Source organism: Nematostella vectensis, chromosome 1, assembly GCF_932526225.1.
Source record: "Nematostella vectensis chromosome 1, jaNemVect1.1, whole genome shotgun sequence".
Lineage (NCBI taxonomy): Eukaryota > Metazoa > Cnidaria > Anthozoa > Actiniaria > Edwardsiidae > Nematostella > Nematostella vectensis.
The window spans coordinates 5,292,295-5,315,179 of record NC_064034.1 but is presented as its reverse complement, the minus strand read 5'-3'; the positions used below and the strand labels follow the sequence as shown (position 1 = coordinate 5,315,179).

The following is a 22,885-nucleotide window of genomic DNA, read 5'->3' as shown; positions in this document are numbered from 1 at the left end:
AGAGGAAGGGGTATACATGTCGTATCTATCCAGTGCAGGGGAAGATGTATACATACATCGTCTCTATTACTACAGAGGAAGGGGTATACATGTCGTATCTATCCAGTGCAGGGGAAGATGTATACATACATCGTCTCTATTACTACAGAGGAAGGGGTATACATGTCGTATCTATCCAACGCAGGGGAAGATGTATACATACATCGTCTCTATTACTACAGAGGAAGGGGTATACATGTCGTACACCAGTGCAGGGGAAGATGTATACATACATCGTCTCTATTACTACAGAGGAAGGGTATACATGTCGTATCTATCCAACGCAGGGGAAGATGTATACAAACATCGTCTCTATTACTACAGAGGAAGGGGTCTACATGTCGTATCTATCCAACGCAGGGGAAGATGTATACATACATCGTCTCTATTACTACAGAGGAAGGGGTATACATGTCGTATCTATCCAACGCAGGGGAAGATGTATACATACATCGTCTCTATTACTACAGAGGAAGGGGTATACATGTCGTATCTATCCAACGCAGGGGAAGATGTATACATACATCGTCTCTATTACTACAGAGGAAGGGGTATACATGTCGTATCTATCCAGTGCAGGGGAGAGGGGTATGCATACATCAGACAAACTACAGGGAGAAGGGGATGGAGATACAGAGATACATAAAATTATTTTATGTGTTGGGAGGGGGTATACATGTCATCTCTATCACTGTGGGGGGAGGGGGTATACATGTCATCTTTATCACTGTAGGGGGAGGGGGTATACATATCTCTATCACTGTGGGGGGAGGGGGTATACATATCTCTATCACTGTGGGGGAGAGGGTATACATATGTCATCTCTATCACTGTGGGGGAGGGGGTATACATGTCATCTCTATAACTGTGGGGAGAGGGGTATACATATCATCTTTATCACTGTAGGGGGAGAGGGTATACATATGTCCTCTCTATCACTGTGTAGGGAGGGGGTATACATATGTCATCTCTATCACTGTGGGGGAGAGGGTATACATATGTCATCTCCATCACTGTGGGGGAGAGGGTATACATATGTCATCTCTATCACTGTGTGGGGAGAGGGTATACATATCATCTTTATCACTGTAGGGGGAGGGGGTATACATATGTCATCTCTATCACTGTGGGGGAGAGGGTATACATATGTCATCTCTATCACTGTAGGGGAGAGGGTATACACATCTCATCTCTATCACTGTGGGGGAGAGGGTATACATATGTCATCTCTATCACTGTGGGGGGAGGGGGTATACATATGTCCTCTCTATCACTGTGTGGGAGGGGGTATACATATGCCATCTTTATCACTGTGGGGGAGAGGGTATACATATGTCATCTCTATCACTGTGGGGGGAGGGGGTATACATATGTCATCTCCATCACTGTGGGGGAGAGGGTATACATATGTCATCTCTATCACTGTAGGGGAGAGGGTATACACATATCATCTCTATCACTGTGGGGGAGGGGGTATACATATGTCATCTTTATCACTGTGGGGGAGAGGGTATACATATGTCATCTCTATCACTGTGGGGGGAGGGGGTATACATATGTCCTCTCTATCACTGTGTGGGAGGGGGTATACATATGCCATCTTTATCACTGTGGGGGAGAGGGTATACATATGTCATATCTCTATCACTGTGGGGGGAGGGGGTATACATATGTCATCTCCATCACTGTGGGGGAGAGGGTATACATATGTCATCTCTATCACTGTGTGGGGAGAGGGTATACATATCATCTTTATCACTGTAGGGGGAGGGGGTATACATGTCATCTCTATCACTGTGGGGGAGAGGGTATACATATGTCCTCTCTATCACTGTGTGGGAGGGGGTATACATATGCCATCTTTATCACTGTGGGGGAGAGGGTATACATATGTCATCTCTATCACTGTGGGGGGAGGGGGTATACATATGTCATCTCCATCACTGTGGGGGAGAGGGTATACATATGTCCTCTCTATCACTGTGTGGGAGGGGGTATACATATGCCATCTCTATCACTGTGGGGGGAGGGGGTATACATATCATCTTTATCACTGTGGGGGAGAGGGTATACATATGCCATCTTTATCACTGTGGGGGAGAGGGTATACATATGCCATCTCTATCACTGTGGGGGAGAGGGTATACATATGCCATCTTTATCACTGTAGGGGGAGAGGGTATACATTTGTCATCTCTATCACTGTAGGAGAGGGGGGCTGGGGATACATACGTCATCACTGTCATGGTACGGCTGCAGTCCCTTGGGCCTTGGGTCGAACATGTCATCTTCTTCCTCGTTCTGATGTCCCTGATTGGCTTCAGTGGGGATGGACGAGTACTGGTAACCCGGTTTACTATAGTTTGGGGAAAAAAAGCCGGACCAATATGTATTTTTTTATTGAGCTTCACCCTAACAAAAGACTGATAGTCTCAAACAAAGTCTTAAACATACAATACTGCCATAAGTTTAGCCTTAAATCCCTGTTCATATCACTATTTTTCACCATTTTTGTATTCACTATTATTATTCTGTCTGCTATCCAGCCTACCACCTAAAATGGATTTAATAAAGCTATCTACTGTATCTCGAATTACTCACAATTTCTTGACGTCCCAGAACTTTTTGCCAAAATAGACACAGATACCAAGCGCGATGAGCATGATGGGCACAACCACTGCAGCTGTCACATTAGTCTTGTGACCCTGAAACATGGATTGATTCAGGAAGGAAACAGGATACTGATCTACCATACTTCTAGAAAAATATAGAACTAAAACGGTGTTAATTGCTTTTCTAGGCACACAAAAGGCACGTATGTCGGTCAAAGGGTAATTACAGTATTTCCTGGCGTATAATGCGCACCAACGTAAAATCTGCACATCTATTTTCAAGGCCTTTGAAAAAAAATTCGCGTATACTACGCACCCCGATAGAAAAAAAAAACAAAACAAGGAAATGAGACAACCAAAAAAGAGACAGAAGTATCAAGTTGAGATGAATGTTCCGATTCACGATTCTTTTCATTTATACATAAGTACGGTAAATGCTTTTCTACATCTGAAATTGAAGGTGATAATCAATTTGAACCTTTTCTTAGGCATAAGCAGCGCATCATCAACTCTATAGCTGTTATTCTCATCGCTGTATTATTTTATTTTCACATGGAACATCGAAATGCGATCTTGTGTTCGTTCACGGCAATTACCGCCAATTTGAACGGTGCAGAGACTGGGTAGAGTAAATGGCAGACAACAAGAAATCGCGAAGTAAGTATAAATAATTGCTGTTTTTCTGGCGAGTTTTTAGGTTTATTTTCTTACAAAACACATGATGAGGAAATTAAAGATATTCTTCGTTTGAGATAACTTTTACAATGTTTTATAAGCGATTTTGTGACTGTTTCTCACCTACAATGGGATCGCATTTTGAGAGCGCATTTTATTATACGCCAGGAAATACTGTACACTAAAAATTGCACTTCCAAAAATGCTCCTAAGAAATATTTTTAGGGTCATGGAGCATCTATGTCAAAGTGCAGCAGCGAATATTTGCTACTGCAGAACTGCAACCTCTTCTACTGAGAGATATATTTTTGGGGCAATACACTTTTTTTTATAAGAACCTTTTTTTTATAAAAATGTCCAGCCTGAGATTTCACCAAATTTTAAGAACATGCCGATGAGGCTCAGATAGCAGATTTCTTTTTCTTTTTTAGTCCTTATGCGTTCTAAAATGCAGAATCAAATTGTGCTCATAGTAATAACCTTAGTATTGCTATTGATAGCGTAATTCTTTTCGTAATAATTAATTGGATATTATATTCTTACACTAAAATCTAAGAACCTCGTTAAGAACATATTCGGCCTTAAAAATGCTCCAAAAATAAGAACGTTCTAGCCTCAAAACTGAAAATAAGACGTTTTTTTTTATAAAAAAAAAGTGTAATTTTGAAATTTGCGAGAGCATATCATTCAGAGTGGAACCTATACCTATACGGGAATGGTGACAAGATTTATCTAGGCCAAGTTGACCCAGGGCTCACCTGTGGTTTAGGCCGATCATTCTGCATCTTCTCCATACCATAGTAGTAGTAACTCGAGTTGAAGCACCGTTTGTGAGCATCCAAGTACTTAGCCTTGTCAGGAAGACCACCCTCGCAGACATCCCCAGGGATTCGACGGTAGCTGGGCAACGGAAATCAACACGGGTGTTATTAAGAGTCTCTATTGTAGAAGAATACGGTGGACTCAAAGTCTAGGTTTCGCTTTTGCAATCCAAACTTTGATGATTGATATGTATATTGTTCTTTGCGGGATTAATAACAACCCACCACCCTATCCCTATACAGACCCCCAAAACCGACTAACGTTCTAAGAGTCAGTGATAAGGGAAAACAGAATTACACACCTCTATTGAACGCCCAGTAACTTCCTTGTCAGGCCCCAATGATACCTTTTTACAGTATTTATTGCCACAATAAGGGCACCTGGTATTTCTGTTATTTGACTGATCCACCCAAATAACCATCATAGACAACAACTCTTGTTAGATGTATATTTTTTTCAATATTTTCAATCTCAGCACTCCTCGAATCGACCTCTTTTCGAATCCTTGGTCAATGGTTACATTAAAAATACAACGGTCTATGTTTACAAGTACCACAATTAAAGCCTGATATTTTTTCAACAATATTTGATAAACACAATTCTTCAAAAAGTGTAATGTAAGTGTAAATGCTTTGTGTGGCTCGGTACTGAGAAATGTGCTGTGTTTGGCCTTCCTGGAAGCGCCAAGTCTGTATGGTTCTTTAGGTAAACGCTTATAGAGGTACTACTGTTTATCTAACGGTTCTCTGTACTCACCCTCTATCCGTGATAGAGGTACTACTGTTTATCTAACGGTTCTCTGTACTCACCCTCTATCCGTGATAGAGGTACTACTGTTTATATAATGGTTCTCTGTACTCACCCTCTATCCGTGATAGAGGTACTACTGTTTACTGTATCTAACGGTTCTCTGTACTCACCCTCTATCCGTGATAGAGGTACTACTGTTTATCTAACGGTTCTCTGTACTCACCCTCTATCCGTGATAGAGGTACTACTGTTTATCTAACGGTTCTCTGTACTCACCCTCTATCCGTGATAGAGGTACTACTGTTTATCTAACGGTTCTTTGTACTCACCCTCTATCCGTGATAGAGGTACTACTGTTTATCTAACGGTTCTCTGTACTCACCCTCTATCCGTGATAGAGGTACTACTGTTTATCTAACGGTTCTCTGTACTCACCCTCTATCCGTGATAGAGGTACTACTGTTTATCTAACGGTTCTTTGTACTCACCCTCTATCCGTGATAGAGGTACTACTGTTTATCTAACGGTTCTCTGTACTCACCCTCTATCCGTGATAGAGGTACTACTGTTTATCTAACGGTTCTCTGTACTCACCCTCTATCCGTGATAGAGGTACTACTGTTTATCTAACGGTTCTCTGTACTCACCCTCTATCCGTGATAGAGGTACTACTGTTTATCTAACGGTTCTCTGTACTCACCCTCTATCCGTGATAGAGGTACTTCTGTTTATCTAACGGTTCTCTGTACTCACCCTCTATCCGTGATAGAGGTACTACTGTTTATCTAACGGTTCTCTGTACTCACCCTCTATCCGTGATAGAGGTACTACTGTTTATCTAACGGTTCTCTGTACTCACCCTCTATCCGTGATATCTTCCTGTTCTCCTCCAATACACAGCTTGGGCTTCTTTGTTGGGTCCTTCTTACATTCGCTTTCGCCCACCTTCCGGTAGAAGCCGTATTCACTTAAAATTAATCATAGTGTTAGAGTATGGGTACGCTCTATTTAAGGGATTCCATAAAGCTCGTAGAAACAATATCCTGTTTTAATGTCCCACCCCTTCCCTTGGAGCCTTTCTTTCTAATTTCCACTTCAATGTCCGACCTTCGTACTGTATACCCTTGTCGCCCTGCCTCTTATCATCATCTACAAGGATCCCTTGACCTACCATTCTAAGTCTGCCATCGTGCAGGAACAGTGGTCCATTGCAGTCATGCCCACGAAGTCCTCGCCGTTATAGCATCTAGAGAGCAACCACATCAAATCGGAAAATGTTTTTCTAGTTACCCTGGGTACCAGAGGGTTCAAGCTTCGCGGCGACAATGATTTGAGCGTGTTCGCTTCGCTCAAACGTTTTCACCGCGAAGCTTGGAGCCTCTGGTACCCGGAGTATTTTCTCGTGGATAAGAAGAAAAAACATATATCTGTTTTGTAAGCCACAATCCCCCCCCCCCCCCCCCCAAAAAAAAGGTACTGTGCTTCAACATAATCGAGATCAAGTGGCAAATACATTATGGCTGATTTGGACAAAGGGCACGAATATACGTACAGCGAGTCAGGTTTCGCCCTCCGGAATGTGACCTTCCTTCCAAGCAGACAGCCTTCGTTTTTACCGCTACCGTGTGGTACCCACGACTCGTAGTCACTGTTCAAACCTGTGCAGAGAACACATGTGTTATACGGAGACATTGGAGTATGTGACTAGCATGCTGTGGGATCTTCTTCTCGAGCACACGTGGCATGGCGACGAAAGCTATAGCTTCTTCTCCCCAAGACATATAAGTCCTGGGTACAATCTTGGGGTACAAAAGCCTTACTGTCTACATTGGTGACTGTGAATTTCTCGGATGAGGATGATAACCCGTGTTCCTGTATGTTATGCACTTTATTATCCCAAATTCAGGTGCATGTGAAGCGATCTGATTTTGTCTTTTTGTGGGCATGCGATCACTACACACTCAACAAAAAATCAGGATTGTTGAAATAATCACAAACTGTAATTTTTTAATATCAAAGACTTACATTTAAAAGTCAAAAGCTTTTCAAAGTCGACAGTAATAACCCTCCATGTCTTGTTGGGGAGGGTGTAGCCCCATATGCTGAAGCGCAGAGTCCTAGCGCCTGGTGCAGTGACAAGACCGGTGAACACAAGATTTGTCTCCGTGAACTGGTATCTGTACCAGCAAGCACCTTCATCCACAGAATACCTGCACAAGGACACGCCAGACAACAAATGTCATTTGTATTATAGTGGAAAATGAAATTCCTCCCGTTGTGGTAGGGAGAGCAAGGCAGATATGTGCTACTAACATCAAGTCACTCTGTGGTTATTCCTGCTGTGGTTGGAAGGCAGATATGTGCTACTTACATCAAGTCACTCTGTGGTTTTTCCTGCTGTGGTTGGAAGGCAGATATGTGCTACTTACATCAAGTCTGATGTTCCTGATGCTGTAGCAGGGACAGCAACTATTAGCTTGCCGTGATCAGCGATGGAGTAGTAATGTGGACCTTTCAGTGCCTGCCACAAATTAAGCCATACACTAAGCAATCCAAGCTTTAATTGCTAGTCCTAAGCAAATGAGGTGTGAACATGCAGCTTTGCTTTTTGGTTTCCAATAAAGGATTGAAGCCTTTGTTACAGTAGCTAGCTGTAAAGGCATGTAAAAGTGGATGGAAATTGGATAACAATGTGAATTAGGACAAGATACCTTAAGAGAAAGCGCCCCACTGAATGGGTAATAAACTAAGACTCAAGACTTGTTACAGGTGTGCGTTTTGCTAGTCAATCAAGGAACAGAACTAAAACTTCTTTCTAGTATAAAAAAGGATAAATATTGAGCTGATTTCTTTCTTTTGTCCCATTTCTTTCCAACCTTCAAAATCAACAATTTTTAAACCCATACGTTTAGCACATTATTTTCCAACAAGCAGAAAACGCCACCCACAGACTACAACCTTCTTGTACCCCTAAATAATTGCTGAGTGAACCTAATATCCTTGGCTCCTGATAATAAAAGTATGCTTTACCACCTTCTCTTTAAACAGTAAAAGACTCCAGAGCCTCAGGGGGAAGACATGACATACAGTAGGATGATCAAAGAGAACTGTAATAACTCACCTGTTTCCAATCGTAACCGCCATTACGAGATACCCAAATACCAATATTTGCGGCCATCAAGGCAGCCCCAGGGTTGGCATGAGCAATGATGATGCCAGGCGCATTGGATTCACTGAGAGGTCCCTGCACCATGCCAGGCACTCCCCGACTCAAACTGAACCGATAGTGGATGTGGAGGGAGCATGACTGATCTTTCTGTGAATTAAAGTAAGCGTTATTAAAAATATAACATAAAATGATACAGTATCAGGATTGGTGGAACAGGCACACACTGCTGGCCTATTGTTCTGGTGGAGAAGGGGGTTGTTCTGGTGGAGAAGGGGGTTGTTCTGGTGGAGAAGGGGATTGTTCTGGTGGAGAAGGGGGTTGTTCTGGTGGAAAAGGGGGTTGTTCTGGTGGAGAAGGGGATTGTTCTGGTGGAGAAGGGGGTTGCTCTGGTGGAGAAGGGGGTTGTTCTGGTGGAGAAGGGGGTTGTTCTGGTGGAAAAGGGGGTTGTTCTGGTGGAAAAGGGGGTTGTTCTGGTGGAAAAGGGGATTGTTCTAGTGGAGAAGGGGATTGTTCTGGTGGAGAAGGGGATTGTTCTGGTGGAGAAGGGGATTGTTCTGGTGGAGAAGGGGGTTGTTCTAGTGGAGAAGGGGATTGTTCTGGTGGAGAAGGGGGTTGTTCTGGTGGAGAAGGGGATTGTTCTGGTGGAGAAGGGGGTTGTTCTGGTGGAAAAGGGGGTTGTTCTGGTGGAGAAGGGGGTTGTTCTAGTGGAGAAGGGGGTTGTTCTGGTGGAGAAGGGGGTTGTTATGGTGGAGAAGGGGGTTGTTCTGGTGGAGAAGGGGGTTGTTCTGGTGGAGAAGGGGATTGTTCTGGTGGAGAAGGGGATTGTTCTGGTGGAGAAGGGGATTGTTCTGGTGGAGAAGGGGGTTGTTCTGGTGGAAAAGGGGGTTGTTCTGGTGGAAAAGGGGGTTGTTCTGGTGGAGAAGGGGATTGTTCTGGTGGAGAAGGGGATTGTTCTGGTGGAGAAGGGGGTTGTTCTGGTGGAGAAGGGGATTGTTTGCTACCGCATTAGCTTACCCTGGGTACCTGAGGCTCAGAGCTTTGCGGCGACAACAATTTAAGTGTTGCCACAAAGCCCAGAGCCTCTTGTTCCTGGGGTAGCATTTGCTATTCATGGATAAGAAAAAGGAACAGAGATGTGTAGCCAGGATTTGTGTACATAGACCTCCTTCCCTCCTTTGAATAAGAAATTGAGAAATGATGTGATAGAGCTGAAATCCACAAATGTATTTCCATCCATATGTTTTATACTCCTGTCCCCATTAGAACCTCCCAGAATCTAAAATCCTGTGTCATTTGGGAATACAGTCAATCAAACCAAACAAATGTACCCCCAAAGCTTGATTGACTATGCACTATTCCCAAACAAGACAAGGATCTCGGATTCTGTTGGAGGTTGCGAGGCCTGGATGGTACAGTAAGAATCAGGTGGTAAAGCACTATTAACATTCCTGTAATACTTTGAGACAGTGAAATATTTTCTTGGGCATACACTTACATTAAACTTGATGCCTTTGCATAACTTGTTTTGATCTAGTGGTATTGGTTTCCACTCTCCACCACGATCGAATGTTATCACTGTACTGATGCTGTTATCTTTAGGAAAAAAAGACAAAAATTGACTACTTAGGCACTATGTACAACTGTACATAGCTAGAGGCATTGTTATAGTAAACTGTATGTAAACCCGAAATTTTACACACTAAAACATGTATAATTATCCTATCAAGAATCAAGTTCAAGTTCTCACCTGCATTCATGATGCTTGTAATGTAAGTACCATTCATGGATTCAACTTTGTAAAAGTCAGTCGCTGCGTCAAAGTTTGTGTACTGAAAAAGAAATGAATAATGAGATCAAATGGATTACAGTAATACACATCACAAAACAATCTAAATCTTGGATTTAGAGAAAGCCTACTTAAAAAAACATGATTTTTGCTCATAAAATAGTTAAATTATTCAAAAGTAGACTATAAATATGACAGGCTTTTCTATAAAGAACTATGATATTTCACAAAAGATGCTCAACTAACCACATGATTTTCTAGAGACTTGTCAAACACAATGCCATCTGCATCTGATGTGTAGAGTGCTCCTTTGCCAGTATCTGAATAAGTGGAAAAGGAATACATTACGGCATAAACAATAATTACCTAAAATGCAAAACGTATGCAACACCAATAAGAAGAAGTCTTTTCTTTAATCAATGCTGCTGTAGTTACCTTGTGGGCTATCTACATGCAAAAACACCATTCCTTCTGACATGTCTAAGATGGAGTAGAACTGAAAAGCAAAGCAACGGTAGCATGATAGTGTTGTTTAACATTTTAAAAACTCATCTTCAATGTTTTAGTTGGTACTCTAGTCTTACCTGTTCTGGGAAAATTGACGGAACCCCTGCCTTGTCAAATGTGTCTCCACCATCTGTAGATACATGCATTATGCGTGTACGGTTGTTCTATGGATAATGTTAACATTTTCAACAATGCTATTATCTTTCTAAAAATAAAGAACGGTTATAAAATTGACAATTCTGAGAGCTGCCTTTACCTTGTTGAGATCAACAGATACAAAAAGAAATGGTCCCTGGATACCAAATGTATAGCAGTGCTTCACAAGTACTGAAAGAAAAAAAAAACAACATTGAATATATCCATGATTGACAAACAGGACAATACTTTAAACCAATTATTACACCTATATTTCAATACATATTTTCAATATATATATATATATATATATATATATATATATATATGCCACAATCCAATAGTGGCTCATGGGAAACATACGAATGGCTGAATTTTGGTCTCTGAAAACAATGTGAATGGATCTCTTTTTTTAATCACACTTTCTTAATACTGTATTTTATATGTGATACATATTTAAAGCACTGTGGGATACAACACATGGATTCTCCAAGTGCAACCTTATTTGAAATGAGTGTGCGTTATGCAGATGTCTTTATTATTTGAAGGTCTCAGGCATCTTACCATATTATCGTTGGGATAAATAAAAATGGAAAAGAGTTTAAGTATTATGTGGAAGAATCTCCCTTCTTAAGGAATGTGAAGCTTCGTACTATACATTTAGCAGGACTTACACTGAAAACGGCGCCCTAAGTTTCTTGACCTCCACAGTTCTAAGTCATAAATATTGGGTTGCCCTGGAGATGTTCCAAACAGAAAAAAACATAGTCATATTTCATACTGTATGACTGGGCATACATCATACTGTTCATATCATCATTTGAGTCTATATTTTGCTATATAAATTGCATACAAGAGGAGCGATGCATACCAATTGTTCTCATTACCATGATTTCTAACATACAGTAATCTCAAGATCTGTGTACAGTATTTTAAACCACATAGCTTGTTGAAGTTATACTGTAAGGTCAACAGGTTTTGACTGTACCAGAATTCACATACCATTTTCAACTGGAGCTACTGTCAGCAAGATGGATGACTCCTCTTTCTCAACTTTAAACTCATGACGAGCACCCCACTTAGCACTCATGACATATGACCTGAGCCTAGTCCAAGATCTGCCAAAGTTAGTAGACAAGAAAGCCTGGAACAAAATAAAACATGCAATGGCCAGTCATAATCAAGTTCTAACATTTACATAGCATTTATCCAATGCAAAATACAGCACAATAAATAAAACCAATAAAACTGTGAACCCCTAAAATATGTGTGGAATATTTATTGTCTTCTGACAAATCAGACACTAGGAGACGTTTCTAGTTGACTCTTTGAATATCTCGCAAGTGATAAGTAGGAACAAATATTCCATCTATATTTCCGTTATGCACGGTTTTACTGTACAAATCAACCATGTTCATTTGAACAAGTGATTAGTAGGAACAAATATTCCATCCATATTTCCGTTATTCACGGTTTTACTGTACAAATCAACCATGTTCATTTGTACATATGGGTTGATAACGTAGTGCCCTCCCCTTCTAAAAAATACTCCTGACTGTACTACGCCATTGTCTTTCAATCTATGACAGTACTCACCCCTTGTGATAATAGATTGGACCTCGCCAGAATCCAGTTGTTATTGCGGGGGTGGAATTCTATTGCCCCACTTATTTGAAAAGGTGCTTGGAAACTTTTCCAGCTATTTGCACCATCCATGGTCACATAAAGTGTAGAGAACTTGCCAAAAATTGGAAGGGAATAAGACACTAAGATCACCTGAAAATAACAAATTGCTTTATAGAAAAGATTCATAATCTATTACTGTAAGAATACTTGTTAATACTTGCGTACTAGCTATTTCTAATTATTTTATGAACCATCTTGCCCTTAGTAAGAGTAGCAATTATATTATGTAAACTGTAGATAATAGCAGAGCTTCAGCTCTTCAAGGTACAAATGAATACCCATCACATGTTAAACTTTCTCCCACTGAATTTGCATTGTATGAAAGTATAAAACACAATGAAAAATCAAAATCTCTAGGAAACATTAAACAATACTGACAGGCGTAAAAGAAATGTGTGAGAAAATTAATACATGCAAAAAAGGCCTTGTTTACAGTATTATACTGTATAACTGTTTTATATATTATACTATATAACTGTTTTATATACTTGGATAATAAAGTATACAGTATCATTTTGTTTTTGGTGAGAATAACATACAGTACCCTATTTGGGTCAACAGGACTCTTTTGGATCCCAAAGTTTCTCCTGATATGTGCATTAAAGATATCAGTGTTTATTTGCTTGAATGTCTTTCCAAAGTCAGAACTAGAAAGTGACAAAAACAAAAAAATCAGAAATACAACCAAACATACATAAAAAAGGTGATATCAAACTTACATTAAAGAGTAGTACCTTACATCCTATATGTATCTAGGCTTGCTAAATATATGTTGAATATCCTTTTCTACATGAACATAGATCCCCCCATACATTTCTTTATAGAACAACTGACAGTAGCCTTGGGCTGCCTGTGGTTACCCTTCTACAGAGTAGGGAGGATTCTTTGGTCTTATGTAACGATTTTTCTGAGCTATTGTATGTTTGAGAATATTTTGCACTCTTTGGAACATGCTGAGTCTTTGTTAAGGTTATGCAGCTGTTATCTTTACTACTTAGAATTAAATTTACCTCTTGTAGAGAGCAGATCGCTGTGTGGCAAATATTAGCATTTCTGATGTTGCCAGCAGAAGAATTGTCTAAGAGAAAATATAAATGTTTTAACATAGAATTGAGCATTCACTAGTTTATCATTTACACCTCTATTTAAATGATATGATCTATTTTTACTTTTTACTCAATGAATAAAAGAGTTGTCAAGTCATTCTTGCAAGAATGGATTTACATAGATGTCAAGGAATATTGCCAAATTAAAAATTTAAAACATGAGTAAGTTATACAACTTCCTTTAACTTTTTTAAGTCTAAATAAAAATAACTGATCAATTTTGCAGACTAAATATTTAAAGTTTTAAATATTTTTAAAACATAAAACGTTTTTCCTTCGTTGTTTTTTGGGTGACAAGAAGGAACTTGGAATACATGAGCCAGGTCACATGATTGTCATATAATTTCACTACGTCATCTCAAATGTGAAATAATAACCTTCAGAGTTTAATAAAAAAGCTAATTTTTAAAAATGAAAGACTGAAAAAAGGCCTTGACAAATTGCACATGGGGATAGGCACAGTAAGTAATAAAGAGAAACGAAAGCTTTCGAGTTTCGACTTCTAACTTTTTGTAAACAAAGTGAAACACACCAAAAACTCCAAATATACATTACCTTGAAATCAGAACCAACCCAGCTCATAGATATACTCAGACGGGATTCATTGGTGAAAATGAACTGAAAAATAACGGAGCAGACAAGTGAGAAAGATTCAATCCCAAAATACTATTGCCAATGGCTAAAAGAGGATTTTAAGTGTTAACAACAAGCTGTGTTTAGATTCGCATAAGAGTGAGTTTACAAATAGCGCATCATCTACATACCTCATCGTTAACGATAGTCTTGCCTTTACTCAAACTAGGGTCCGCAGGACATGTTTTATCCGTTAAGTCCACACTAGAGGGATCACTTCGCTTCGTCCTGTGCGAGTTTACTGGGATGTAGATTTCTTCCGCTGTGTCCCGTTTGGTTAAGTGATTCAGCGAGTCAATGTCTCTGCGTTCAAATACATCCTTAGCGTGTCTGAAACCGCTCAAACCATCTCTTCTAGCATAAACCAGCACCACTAGGATCAGGGTTAGTATGCAATATTTGATCACACTTGGTGGCATTTCGAAAAATTTTAAGACCGCGAATTCAACTCAAGTCAAAGTGAAGGTTCTTCCATCTCTTCTACTTTTTGTTTGTGTGCGCTACCTGCTACAGCGCATGCTCTTTGCATCAAGTGCGGGCTCGTTTAAAACATAGCGGCGCCCTGCGTGCATATTTTTTGAGCTCTATTTCGTGATCTGTGAAGGGCCATTCTAATATTGAATCATAGATACCTTATTACCCACACAAGGAAGAAATTTTGCGTTTGTTATTATGCAATATAAAGAAGCAATGCGCAGAATTTCATTCAACTCGAGACGGCATTGTGCTAAGCTTTTGCGCGCGAATTTTCAATTCGGGACAAACCAAGACATAGTCATAATGTTCCATTATGGACCAAGGGTAATCGTCAGAACAAGCAGCCAGATTCATTTTAAGGTAACTAATATGGAATTATTTGTGTACAGTTGAAATTTACCTTTCCAGTATTTTTTTTTTTACTTTTAATGGTGTGTGTGTGCGTGTGCCTGTGCATTCGGAGATACTGGCACAGGTAGTGCTACTCAAGAATTCTTATCAAGGTAAAGTCTGTTTGTGTATATGTAGCTCCAACATGCACCAAAAAGCCCTGTCCATCTTTCTAGAAACATGCCCGAAAAGCATACACATAAGTTACTTCATACAGGAAAATCCTTTTGCACTAAAATTATAATACTGTTCTACACATGAGAAAGATGGTGAATTTATTCATGTTTGGTTATCGACATTGTTCTATTTTAAAGTAGGATGAGTTATCTATTTCTCCTTTGTGAATGCTGTTATTTCTAGCAGGATCTGTACCCTCTCGTCAGCGCCTTCTGGGTGTGGTTTTTGTAGTGAATCCACTCATTGAAGCATGCAGTGTATCTGAAAGTTTAAACATACAATATTATACTTTTTTGGCAAGTTCTGTAGGGGCAGCAAAGCTGGCATAAAATTGCAGGGGGATAAGGGAGGTGGTCCAGACAAATTCAGAGACAACCCTTTGATAAGTCAGTATTTTATTTACAGGGAGGAGGGGAGGAGAGGTGGTCCAGACAAATTCAGAGACAACCGTTTGATAAGTCAGTATTTTATTTACAGGGAGGAGGGGAGGAGAGGTGGTCCGGACAAATTCAGAGACAACCCTTTGATAAGTCAGTATTTTATTTACAGGGAGGAGGGGAGGAGAGGTGGCCCAGACAAATTCAGAGACAACCCTTTGATAAGTCAGTATTTTATTTACAGGGAGGAGGGGAGGAGAGGTGGTCCAGACAAATTCAGAGACAACCGTTTGATAAGTCAGTATTTTATTTACAGGGAGGAGGGGAGGAGAGGTGGTCCAGACAAATTCAGAGACAACCCTTTGATAAGTCAGTATTTTATTTACAGGGAGGAGGGGAGGAGAGGTGGTCCAGACAAATTCAGAGACAACCCTTTGATAAGTCAGTATTTTATTTACAGGGAGGAGGGGAGGAGAGGTGGTCCAGACAAATTCAGAGACAACCCTTTGATAAGTCAGTATTTTATTTACAGGGAGGAGGGGAGGAGAGGTGGTCCAGACAAATTCAGAGACAACCCTTTGATAAGTCAGTATTTTATTTACAGGGAGGAGGGGAGGAGAGGTGGTCCAGACAAATTCAGAGACAACCCTTTGATAAGTCAGTATTTTATTTACAGGGAGGAGGGGAGGAGAGGTGGTCCAGACAAATTCAGAGACAACCCTTTGATAAGTCGGTATTTTATTTACATGGAGGAGGGGATGTGGAGACAAATTCAGAGACAACCCTTGGATAAGTCAGTATTTTATTTACAGGGAGGAGAGGTGGTCCAGACAAATTCAGAGACAACCCTATCATAAGTCAGTATTTTATTTACAGGGAGGAGGGGATGAGAGGGGGTCGAGACAAATTAATAGAGAAACCTATGATCAAGGATTATTTCATTTAGAACTTATTTTTTAGGACTGAAAAGTGTTGCCTAATTAAGAAATTGACAATGCTAAAAGTTGTCAAATCTTTATCCCAGCAGTTCTAAAAAGTGTGTATTTGTGTATGTATTTATGTTATTATTACTCAATTCTTGTAGAAAAATACTTCAAGCAATTGTGCCTTGGCCTCCTTTTATTCAATTTGGAGCTCACATAACCCTACTAGCAAGGGATAGTTAGTGTGGTGTTATTTTCTTAGCAGTAAACACATTTTAGAGGTCCTACCAAAGCACAGCCTTCTCTCTGGTGCTAGAAAAAAGGGGTTGTTTTTAAATCATTGACTCACAAATTTAAGGGACTTACATGTCATTTGACCATCCAGCCCTCACAACAACCTTTTTTACTTTCCAGAACTCTGCCAGGTGCTTGTGATAGATGGTGACATGCTGGAGTTTGCCCAGGTATATTGATGCCCTTGCAACAAATGACTCAACACTATTCTCTTCTAACTTTCTCCTGTAAAGTGACATTATAACCTTAGAACCATTAGAACCAGTTTAATAATCATGATCTTGAATGAAAGGTGCACAGATTAAATAAATCAAGACCATTTTTTCCTGTTCCATTTTTTTTCTGAAAGGGGGGTTACAAGTGCGTTTCCTCCCCTTGGTTTGGGTATACTATCCCTGAGTTATTGGGTTTATTCCCTCTGAAATTTTAGATGAAATATATTAAAGCAAAAACCCTTCCCTTTGATTGGGATGGGCTTCTGGCTTTTATCTTGCCTTTGAGAAATCCTGATCCCCCCCGCCCTTAATGTAACATGCAAATTGATGATATGAAGAATAGAATCATCACATTTGATGATATGAAGAATAGAACCAAATGTAAAACTATGCACAGAAAATTGACTGTCAAATAATTACTCTTGATAACCATTAGTTTACTGTGCTTACTCAATAAGTTTGATCTCTCCTGTTGACCCAAGGTCTCCGCCAAGTTTTACATATGCATGGGCATCAAGACTTGCTGGCCAGTATGAGTCATCAGTATAGAATGTTATACGATAATGGAACACTGCCAAAATTAAAGGGATTGCATTAAAAGATAATCTCCCAATAAAGTGCATGATTTATTTTTTATCCGTTGTTGTCTGCTGTAAAGACAATGCCTTTGAACAAGGCAGCATGTCCTATAAAGAATCATCCAAGTAATCTACCAATAAAGTGCATGATTTATTTTTTTATCCCTTGTTGTCTGCTGTAAAGACAATGCCTTTGAACCAGGCATGCCTTACAGAATCATCAAGTTCATTGTTATTCAGGACTTTATGTACCATGCTATTACTCTCCAAAACTTACTACATCAACAGTTAGGATTGACTTTCTTGTGATCTCAACTATACCGAATAAGATGCTTTATCAATTAAAAAAAAACTGTACTATGGTAAGGTCTCACCACAAAATGGGGATCTCCCTGCTGTGTCAAGGTAGAACATCCCAGGGATCAGATGTTTAAACTTGTCTGCTTTGTATCCCATTGACGGACATCCAGATGCACAGCTCATGCACTTCCCTCGGTCAAATTCATCCTTAGATCCGCAACGATAGCTTCTCCAAGGGCAAGACTTTGGGTTGATTGTCTCAATGAAGTACTCAGCGGCACGTATATGATGACAGACCACCCCTTCCATGCCTGATGATCATGTATGGATATGGTAAGGACTACAGAGTAAACATTTTTTTAAGTACCGTATGTTCTTTTCAGCGATCTACTTGTGTTTTTATTCAACTGTGATTATTAATTAATTTATTTATTTACGTTGATAGCGATGTTTGATCAATATGAATTGATGAATTGATTTTATGGTCGTCATTCCTATATTTTTATAAGAAGGCAGGACGCTTAGTTAGTGGTATTTGAGGGTTCAATTTCGACATCCCAGAACTTAACACGTTGCTAGTCGCGACGTTTGCCGATATCGCAGCACTACGCTTGGCTTGTTCACTAGTTACCAGACGTTCAAGGCCATCGTAAATTAATGCTGAATAACTAGATTACATGCTCGCACCGACTTTTGCATTTTATTATACTGTAAATAAGGAACCAGCTATAGGGCTGGTTATCATTTGACGCCATAATCATCGATTCTAGAACACTTAGCACTTGCGATGCATTTGGCGTTCTACGTTGTTGTTGCTACATCGATATGGACTCGCCTTGAATCCACCAATAAACGTACCATCCCATAGGCTGCAGCCACGTTGTGAAGTCCCTCCATTCGGGTAAAAGTCCATGTGGCCATGTGGTGCGGTAATCCCAAAGACGTAGCTTGTGTGAATCACATCCACGAACTGAGCATCCAGACGGTCCAGCCTCACATCAGGGGCCTCGCCCTTGAACATCAAGGTGGCCGGGTCCAGACCTGGCAAAGAGGTTAGTTAAACCAGTGTGAATTAACAAGGGAAACTTGTAAATAATGAGGTTGCACGAACATTTGAGTGTGTTCCGTTCTCATACATGTGTTCTGTGGCGATTGTTAGAGGTGCCTTCATGTCTTCGACTCAACCACGTTGTGTCCCTTTATCGTCCTTCTAAGTGGATGGTACGCTTTAGATTGTTTATGTTATTTGTTTCTTGGGTTATTCAACTGCTTTGTCGAGTAGTGCTATAACCACCAATTTTCACTCTTTTGTCTAAGAATAAAAGCAGTAGAATTGGTGTTTTTGATGTCATTGAATCGCATGGTCAGCACTGTCAGCTTTCTTTATTTTTCTGATATAGCTGCTGATATAGGAGTAAAACCCTATGCATTAGGATGAGTACTTCATGCCATTTCATGCCATCAATGCGGTTGAAGAGTTTCCGCTTACCTGTTATTCTATCAAGGTGACGTCCGATTCTCTTAAGTCTCTGTCCAACATAACCGCTAATATGCGCTCCAAGACTAAACCCAATCGAGTGGAATGCACCGCCTTCTCTAGACCCAGACAGGGACAGAATCGTCTTCATGAACGCGGCGACCTGGGCACCAACCAACCGCGTGTTGGCCACCGCCCTCACATACGGGATCTTAGCCCCTCGTATCCAATCCACTATGATCACGTTGTCATCTGACTTGCGCAGTAGCTCATCCTTCATACGAATACCCCACCATCCCTTTAGGTCGATTATTGAATCCACGGCTTTCGATAATGAAATAACAATGTGTATATTAGTATTTGTCAATGAGGTCGCCATGCTTTCAGAATAGAGCTTTTCAACATGGCGCGAAACGATGCAAATGTTCATGTTGTGAATCTAACTAAAGAAGAAATTCCGGATTGCCAAAGCCTACCATTTTCCAATTTTTATTTAGTATCACATCAACGTAAATCGTCTCAGCATGCTGTTCGCTTATTGACTCGACCCAATCCCCCGCGCAACGTCTCGAAATTTCGACTTAGTGGGAGCTGGATTGGAGGGGTCCACCAAAATGTATATAGTTTTATGAAGAAAGTAACGCTTTCCGTATATGCATGATAGAACTAACCGAATTAAACGACCGAAATACGAATCTTCAAATTAGCTTTACAAATTTTTAGGTTACGAGAAAACGTTGAAAAATATTTGTAGTAAGCTGGGAGTCATTCTGGAATGGGAATGGTTGTAGAGAATGTTCAGAATGGCATTCGAGTCATTCTGCTACAGGTAGCAGAACGGGTAGAATGGCCTTCATTGCGCTTTTTCTATTCTAATCATTCTCATTTCGGCATCACGAGTAATAAAACGCGCCCTTAGTCTATGGTTTTCATTTTGAGCTATCCGACTTAAAATGACGGAAATCCAAGGGAAATCAAGTTCGATTCTTTGAGTTAACGGAAAACTCGAGTTATCAGAGTTTGAGTTATCAGGATGTTTTTACTATACGTTTAACTCACAATCCAAGCCTGCGTAGCCGTGAACAATGAAGCGCGTCGTACGGTGTGGGAGAAATGAGGACTTCTCTATCGTTGCCGTATCCGCATCACTCAGCACTTCGTACTTGTCAGGTGAGGCCTGTGTGTACAGGAGGAGTCTGGTGCCGATATCTCTTGGGGACTGGGGCAGAGGCACGAGGGTGCGATCGAAAGGGGGGTCATCCGTGAAGCAGCCGTACGAAGAGTAACAGACTTTGCCGGCTTTGGGGACAAATAAAGAGTATTATGGGATGCTGGCCAATCTACACTCAAATATTTCTCGTCAGCGTTGGTTTTCCGCATTGAAGGAGCCTGTTTTCGTTGTGAATTTGTCATTTAAGCAAGTCAAGGGTTAAGACTTTATAAAGATGTCGGTCATATATTCAACCAACACAACTATTTCAATGTTTGACTCAGAGCAACCTGTCTTAAAAGTGGAACTAGAGTACCATAAAGAGGTCGCCCTCGGAGCGAAATTTTTCTTTTTTTTTTTTTTATAGTTATAGCGCATGATTTACCCCGTTCGGTAGTAAGTAGTTTATAATTATTAGGGACCCCTAAAAGTGTTGGAATATATTTGAAAAAAAAAATCTTTATAAGATTGGTGGTAATAAAAGCTTTAAAAGAAAAAGTCGACAACAACGCAGATTTATGTTTTTAGAACGATATTTCGGCAGGCCAATACCTGCCTCCTTCAGGTTATAAATGAGTTACAGAAGATTCTATATTACTTCACCACATTTTCTTTCCATTTCTTGAAAAAGGGCAGAGGCCCCCTTAAAGCCACCATACTACTCGGCCATCTTTATATTCTCAAGAGGCGTGTTCATCCCTAAGTACCTTAAACCCTGAACTCAATATTAGTTAGATTGAAAGGCCGTTACAAAAGTTTGACCGAGTAATGACTTGTTGGGGTTATGGGTCATTTGCGTTATCAACTCTTTCTTATCCCACTCTGGCTTGTTTAATGAGTTGTTATCTTGAATGCTATCTTACCTTGTGAAACGGCGATCCCTTGTAAAGTAATTAACAAGGCGAGAGGTAGAAATCCCATTTCTGACACCAAAACCGTTACACTGATGAGCCGGCCAATTTATAGGTGATCTCTGGCTAATGGGCTTAACAGTATTAATCTGATTTGTTGTGGTAGTCGAATTAAAAAAAGAAAACCCTAAGCCTCTTAAATAATTACGAAGGTTTCGTTTGTTTGGGTTAATTGAAGAGTTCTGGTTCGGTGAGTTTAGGGCTCGGTGATTTTGCCTATTAACGGGAGATCAGTTTCAAGTTGGTTATTAAACAGGAAGTGCACAAAAGAAGATATCTTTCAAGCTATGAAAAGTTAATATTGTATTTCCCTTTTAACATAAAACCACGACGTTTATGCAGCTTTGTGTGCGTTTAAAATCAAAATAAACCCCATCGGAGGTATCTGTTTGCTTTCGGATGATTAAAAATGCGTCACTTAGCAACAAATACACCTTGTGTGTGTAGAGGTTTATGGAATGACGGTTTAACGGATGTGTAAATGGTGCTTCATTTGTTCTTTTTTGGGTGAACGAGTTGTAGTGGAAACTTAATGCGACGACAAAGTAAGAAAACAGTATTTTTACGCAGCTGAGCGTTGTCTCTGAGGCGAGATTGAATTCGTTTAACGATCGCCGTTGTTTTCTACGGACATTATGTGACAGTAAACTCTGGCGGCATTCTTCCGCGTAAACAAATAAATATCGCGCAATTATCGTCCACCCTGATCATAGCCTGCAAACGTGCCTGTTTGCGAAGAAAAAGATACAGGCGAATGGAAATGTGATTGTCAGTGGTTCGCTTTGGAGAACTAGTTGAACTGCGGGCTAATCTTATCTTCTTAAATGAAAGGGTATGAAGTAGGAATTTTCCCCATCCCGCCTGCTTTGCCCTGCAAAAATGTAAAAAAACCTAAATCTGAAACCAAGCTGTAGGTATGGTTTTAATAGCGAGTTGAAATTTTAGTGTGCAATTTTAGACGGTCAACTCTTCAAATAAATTTAACACTTTATTTTAAATTTACCGACGTTCCATTAGGCCTTTCCTCCATCGTAAATAGTTACATTTAGCATTTGCTGTAACCAATTAGTTCTTCCTAATAAACAGTCGGAGACTCCATTCCGGAGACATTACTTCCTATTACAATGGAGTAAAAGCCCCGCGATACCGACTATTTTTCGCGCCATTTGTCTTTTCGACCCTAGGGGTCACGTGATTTCGTGGTGTGTCATAGTAGGGTGTTGTCATAGTACTGTACGCAAGGCGAAGATGGACGTACCATGACGCAAAGCGCAGTAATTTGTCTTGTGAACGTAGACAACTGTAGGAACGAGTGACAATTTATGGTCTCTCTTGAAATGACAGGGCCGTACCAGGTGGTGGGGTACTGCGGGCACGTATATTTTCAAAAATTATAAGGAAATGACCAGTAGGGGCGTGGCTGTGCCCCCATTGTTTTCTTAATGTTTCTGTATCGTGCCTCCCCCCCCCCCCCCCCCCGCCAATAATTCGAGGCTTGCTACGGCCATGAATGATAACTGACATTTCAATACAGTTACTACTAGGAAATAATATTTTTCAGAAAGGGAGACTATGGCACAGACACTAGTGTTGTGTGCTCAGGCTGTCTCACTAACTTCCGCCCGGTAAAATTCGA

The 22,885-nt window shown here is 40.3% G+C and overlaps 3 protein-coding genes across 5 annotated transcripts in view; 1 reads left to right on the top strand and 2 right to left on the bottom strand.

Annotated features, from left to right (window-relative positions):
* The window catches only part of LOC5510652 (sortilin), a 35,914-nt gene extending 21,479 nt beyond the window's left edge, over positions 1 to 14,435 (bottom strand). The window contains exons 1-22 of the mRNA XM_032379829.2: positions 14,052 to 14,435; positions 13,843 to 13,905; positions 13,192 to 13,259; positions 12,726 to 12,828; positions 12,092 to 12,271; positions 11,498 to 11,639; positions 11,170 to 11,232; positions 10,617 to 10,687; positions 10,438 to 10,524; positions 10,289 to 10,349; positions 10,100 to 10,173; positions 9,815 to 9,896; positions 9,563 to 9,660; positions 8,020 to 8,214; positions 7,328 to 7,419; positions 6,924 to 7,108; positions 6,451 to 6,556; positions 6,070 to 6,144; positions 5,758 to 5,865; positions 4,085 to 4,226; positions 2,641 to 2,744; positions 2,272 to 2,395 (exon numbers count right to left, since the gene is read on the bottom strand). Of these exons, the coding sequence (XP_032235720.1) occupies positions 2,272 to 2,395; positions 2,641 to 2,744; positions 4,085 to 4,226; positions 5,758 to 5,865; positions 6,070 to 6,144; positions 6,451 to 6,556; positions 6,924 to 7,108; positions 7,328 to 7,419; positions 8,020 to 8,214; positions 9,563 to 9,660; positions 9,815 to 9,896; positions 10,100 to 10,173; positions 10,289 to 10,349; positions 10,438 to 10,524; positions 10,617 to 10,687; positions 11,170 to 11,232; positions 11,498 to 11,639; positions 12,092 to 12,271; positions 12,726 to 12,828; positions 13,192 to 13,259; positions 13,843 to 13,905; positions 14,052 to 14,339 (2,511 nt within the window). The 5' untranslated portion in view covers positions 14,340 to 14,435. The remainder of the gene's footprint in view (positions 1 to 2,271; positions 2,396 to 2,640; positions 2,745 to 4,084; positions 4,227 to 5,757; positions 5,866 to 6,069; positions 6,145 to 6,450; positions 6,557 to 6,923; positions 7,109 to 7,327; positions 7,420 to 8,019; positions 8,215 to 9,562; positions 9,661 to 9,814; positions 9,897 to 10,099; positions 10,174 to 10,288; positions 10,350 to 10,437; positions 10,525 to 10,616; positions 10,688 to 11,169; positions 11,233 to 11,497; positions 11,640 to 12,091; positions 12,272 to 12,725; positions 12,829 to 13,191; positions 13,260 to 13,842; positions 13,906 to 14,051) is intronic.
* Positions 14,436 to 15,045: 610 nt separating this feature from the next.
* LOC5510653 (pancreatic lipase-related protein 2) lies at positions 15,046 to 21,549 on the bottom strand. The gene is made up of 8 exons (XM_032379831.2): positions 21,202 to 21,549; positions 20,188 to 20,427; positions 19,141 to 19,452; positions 18,510 to 18,692; positions 17,726 to 17,962; positions 17,224 to 17,344; positions 16,631 to 16,783; positions 15,046 to 15,225 (listed from the first exon to the last, which is right to left on the bottom strand). The coding sequence occupies exons 1-8, from the start codon at positions 21,257 to 21,259 to the stop codon at positions 15,144 to 15,146; spliced, it is 1,386 nt and encodes a 461-aa protein (XP_032235722.1). The 5' UTR covers positions 21,260 to 21,549; the 3' UTR covers positions 15,046 to 15,143.
* The window catches only part of LOC5510655, a 69,439-nt gene continuing 65,126 nt past the window's right edge, over positions 18,573 to 22,885 (top strand). For all 3 annotated transcript variants that reach the window (XM_048720789.1, XM_048719864.1, XM_048719434.1), the window contains exon 1: positions 18,573 to 18,703. The gene's annotated coding sequence lies outside the window, so the exon portion shown is untranslated. The remainder of the gene's footprint in view (positions 18,704 to 22,885) is intronic.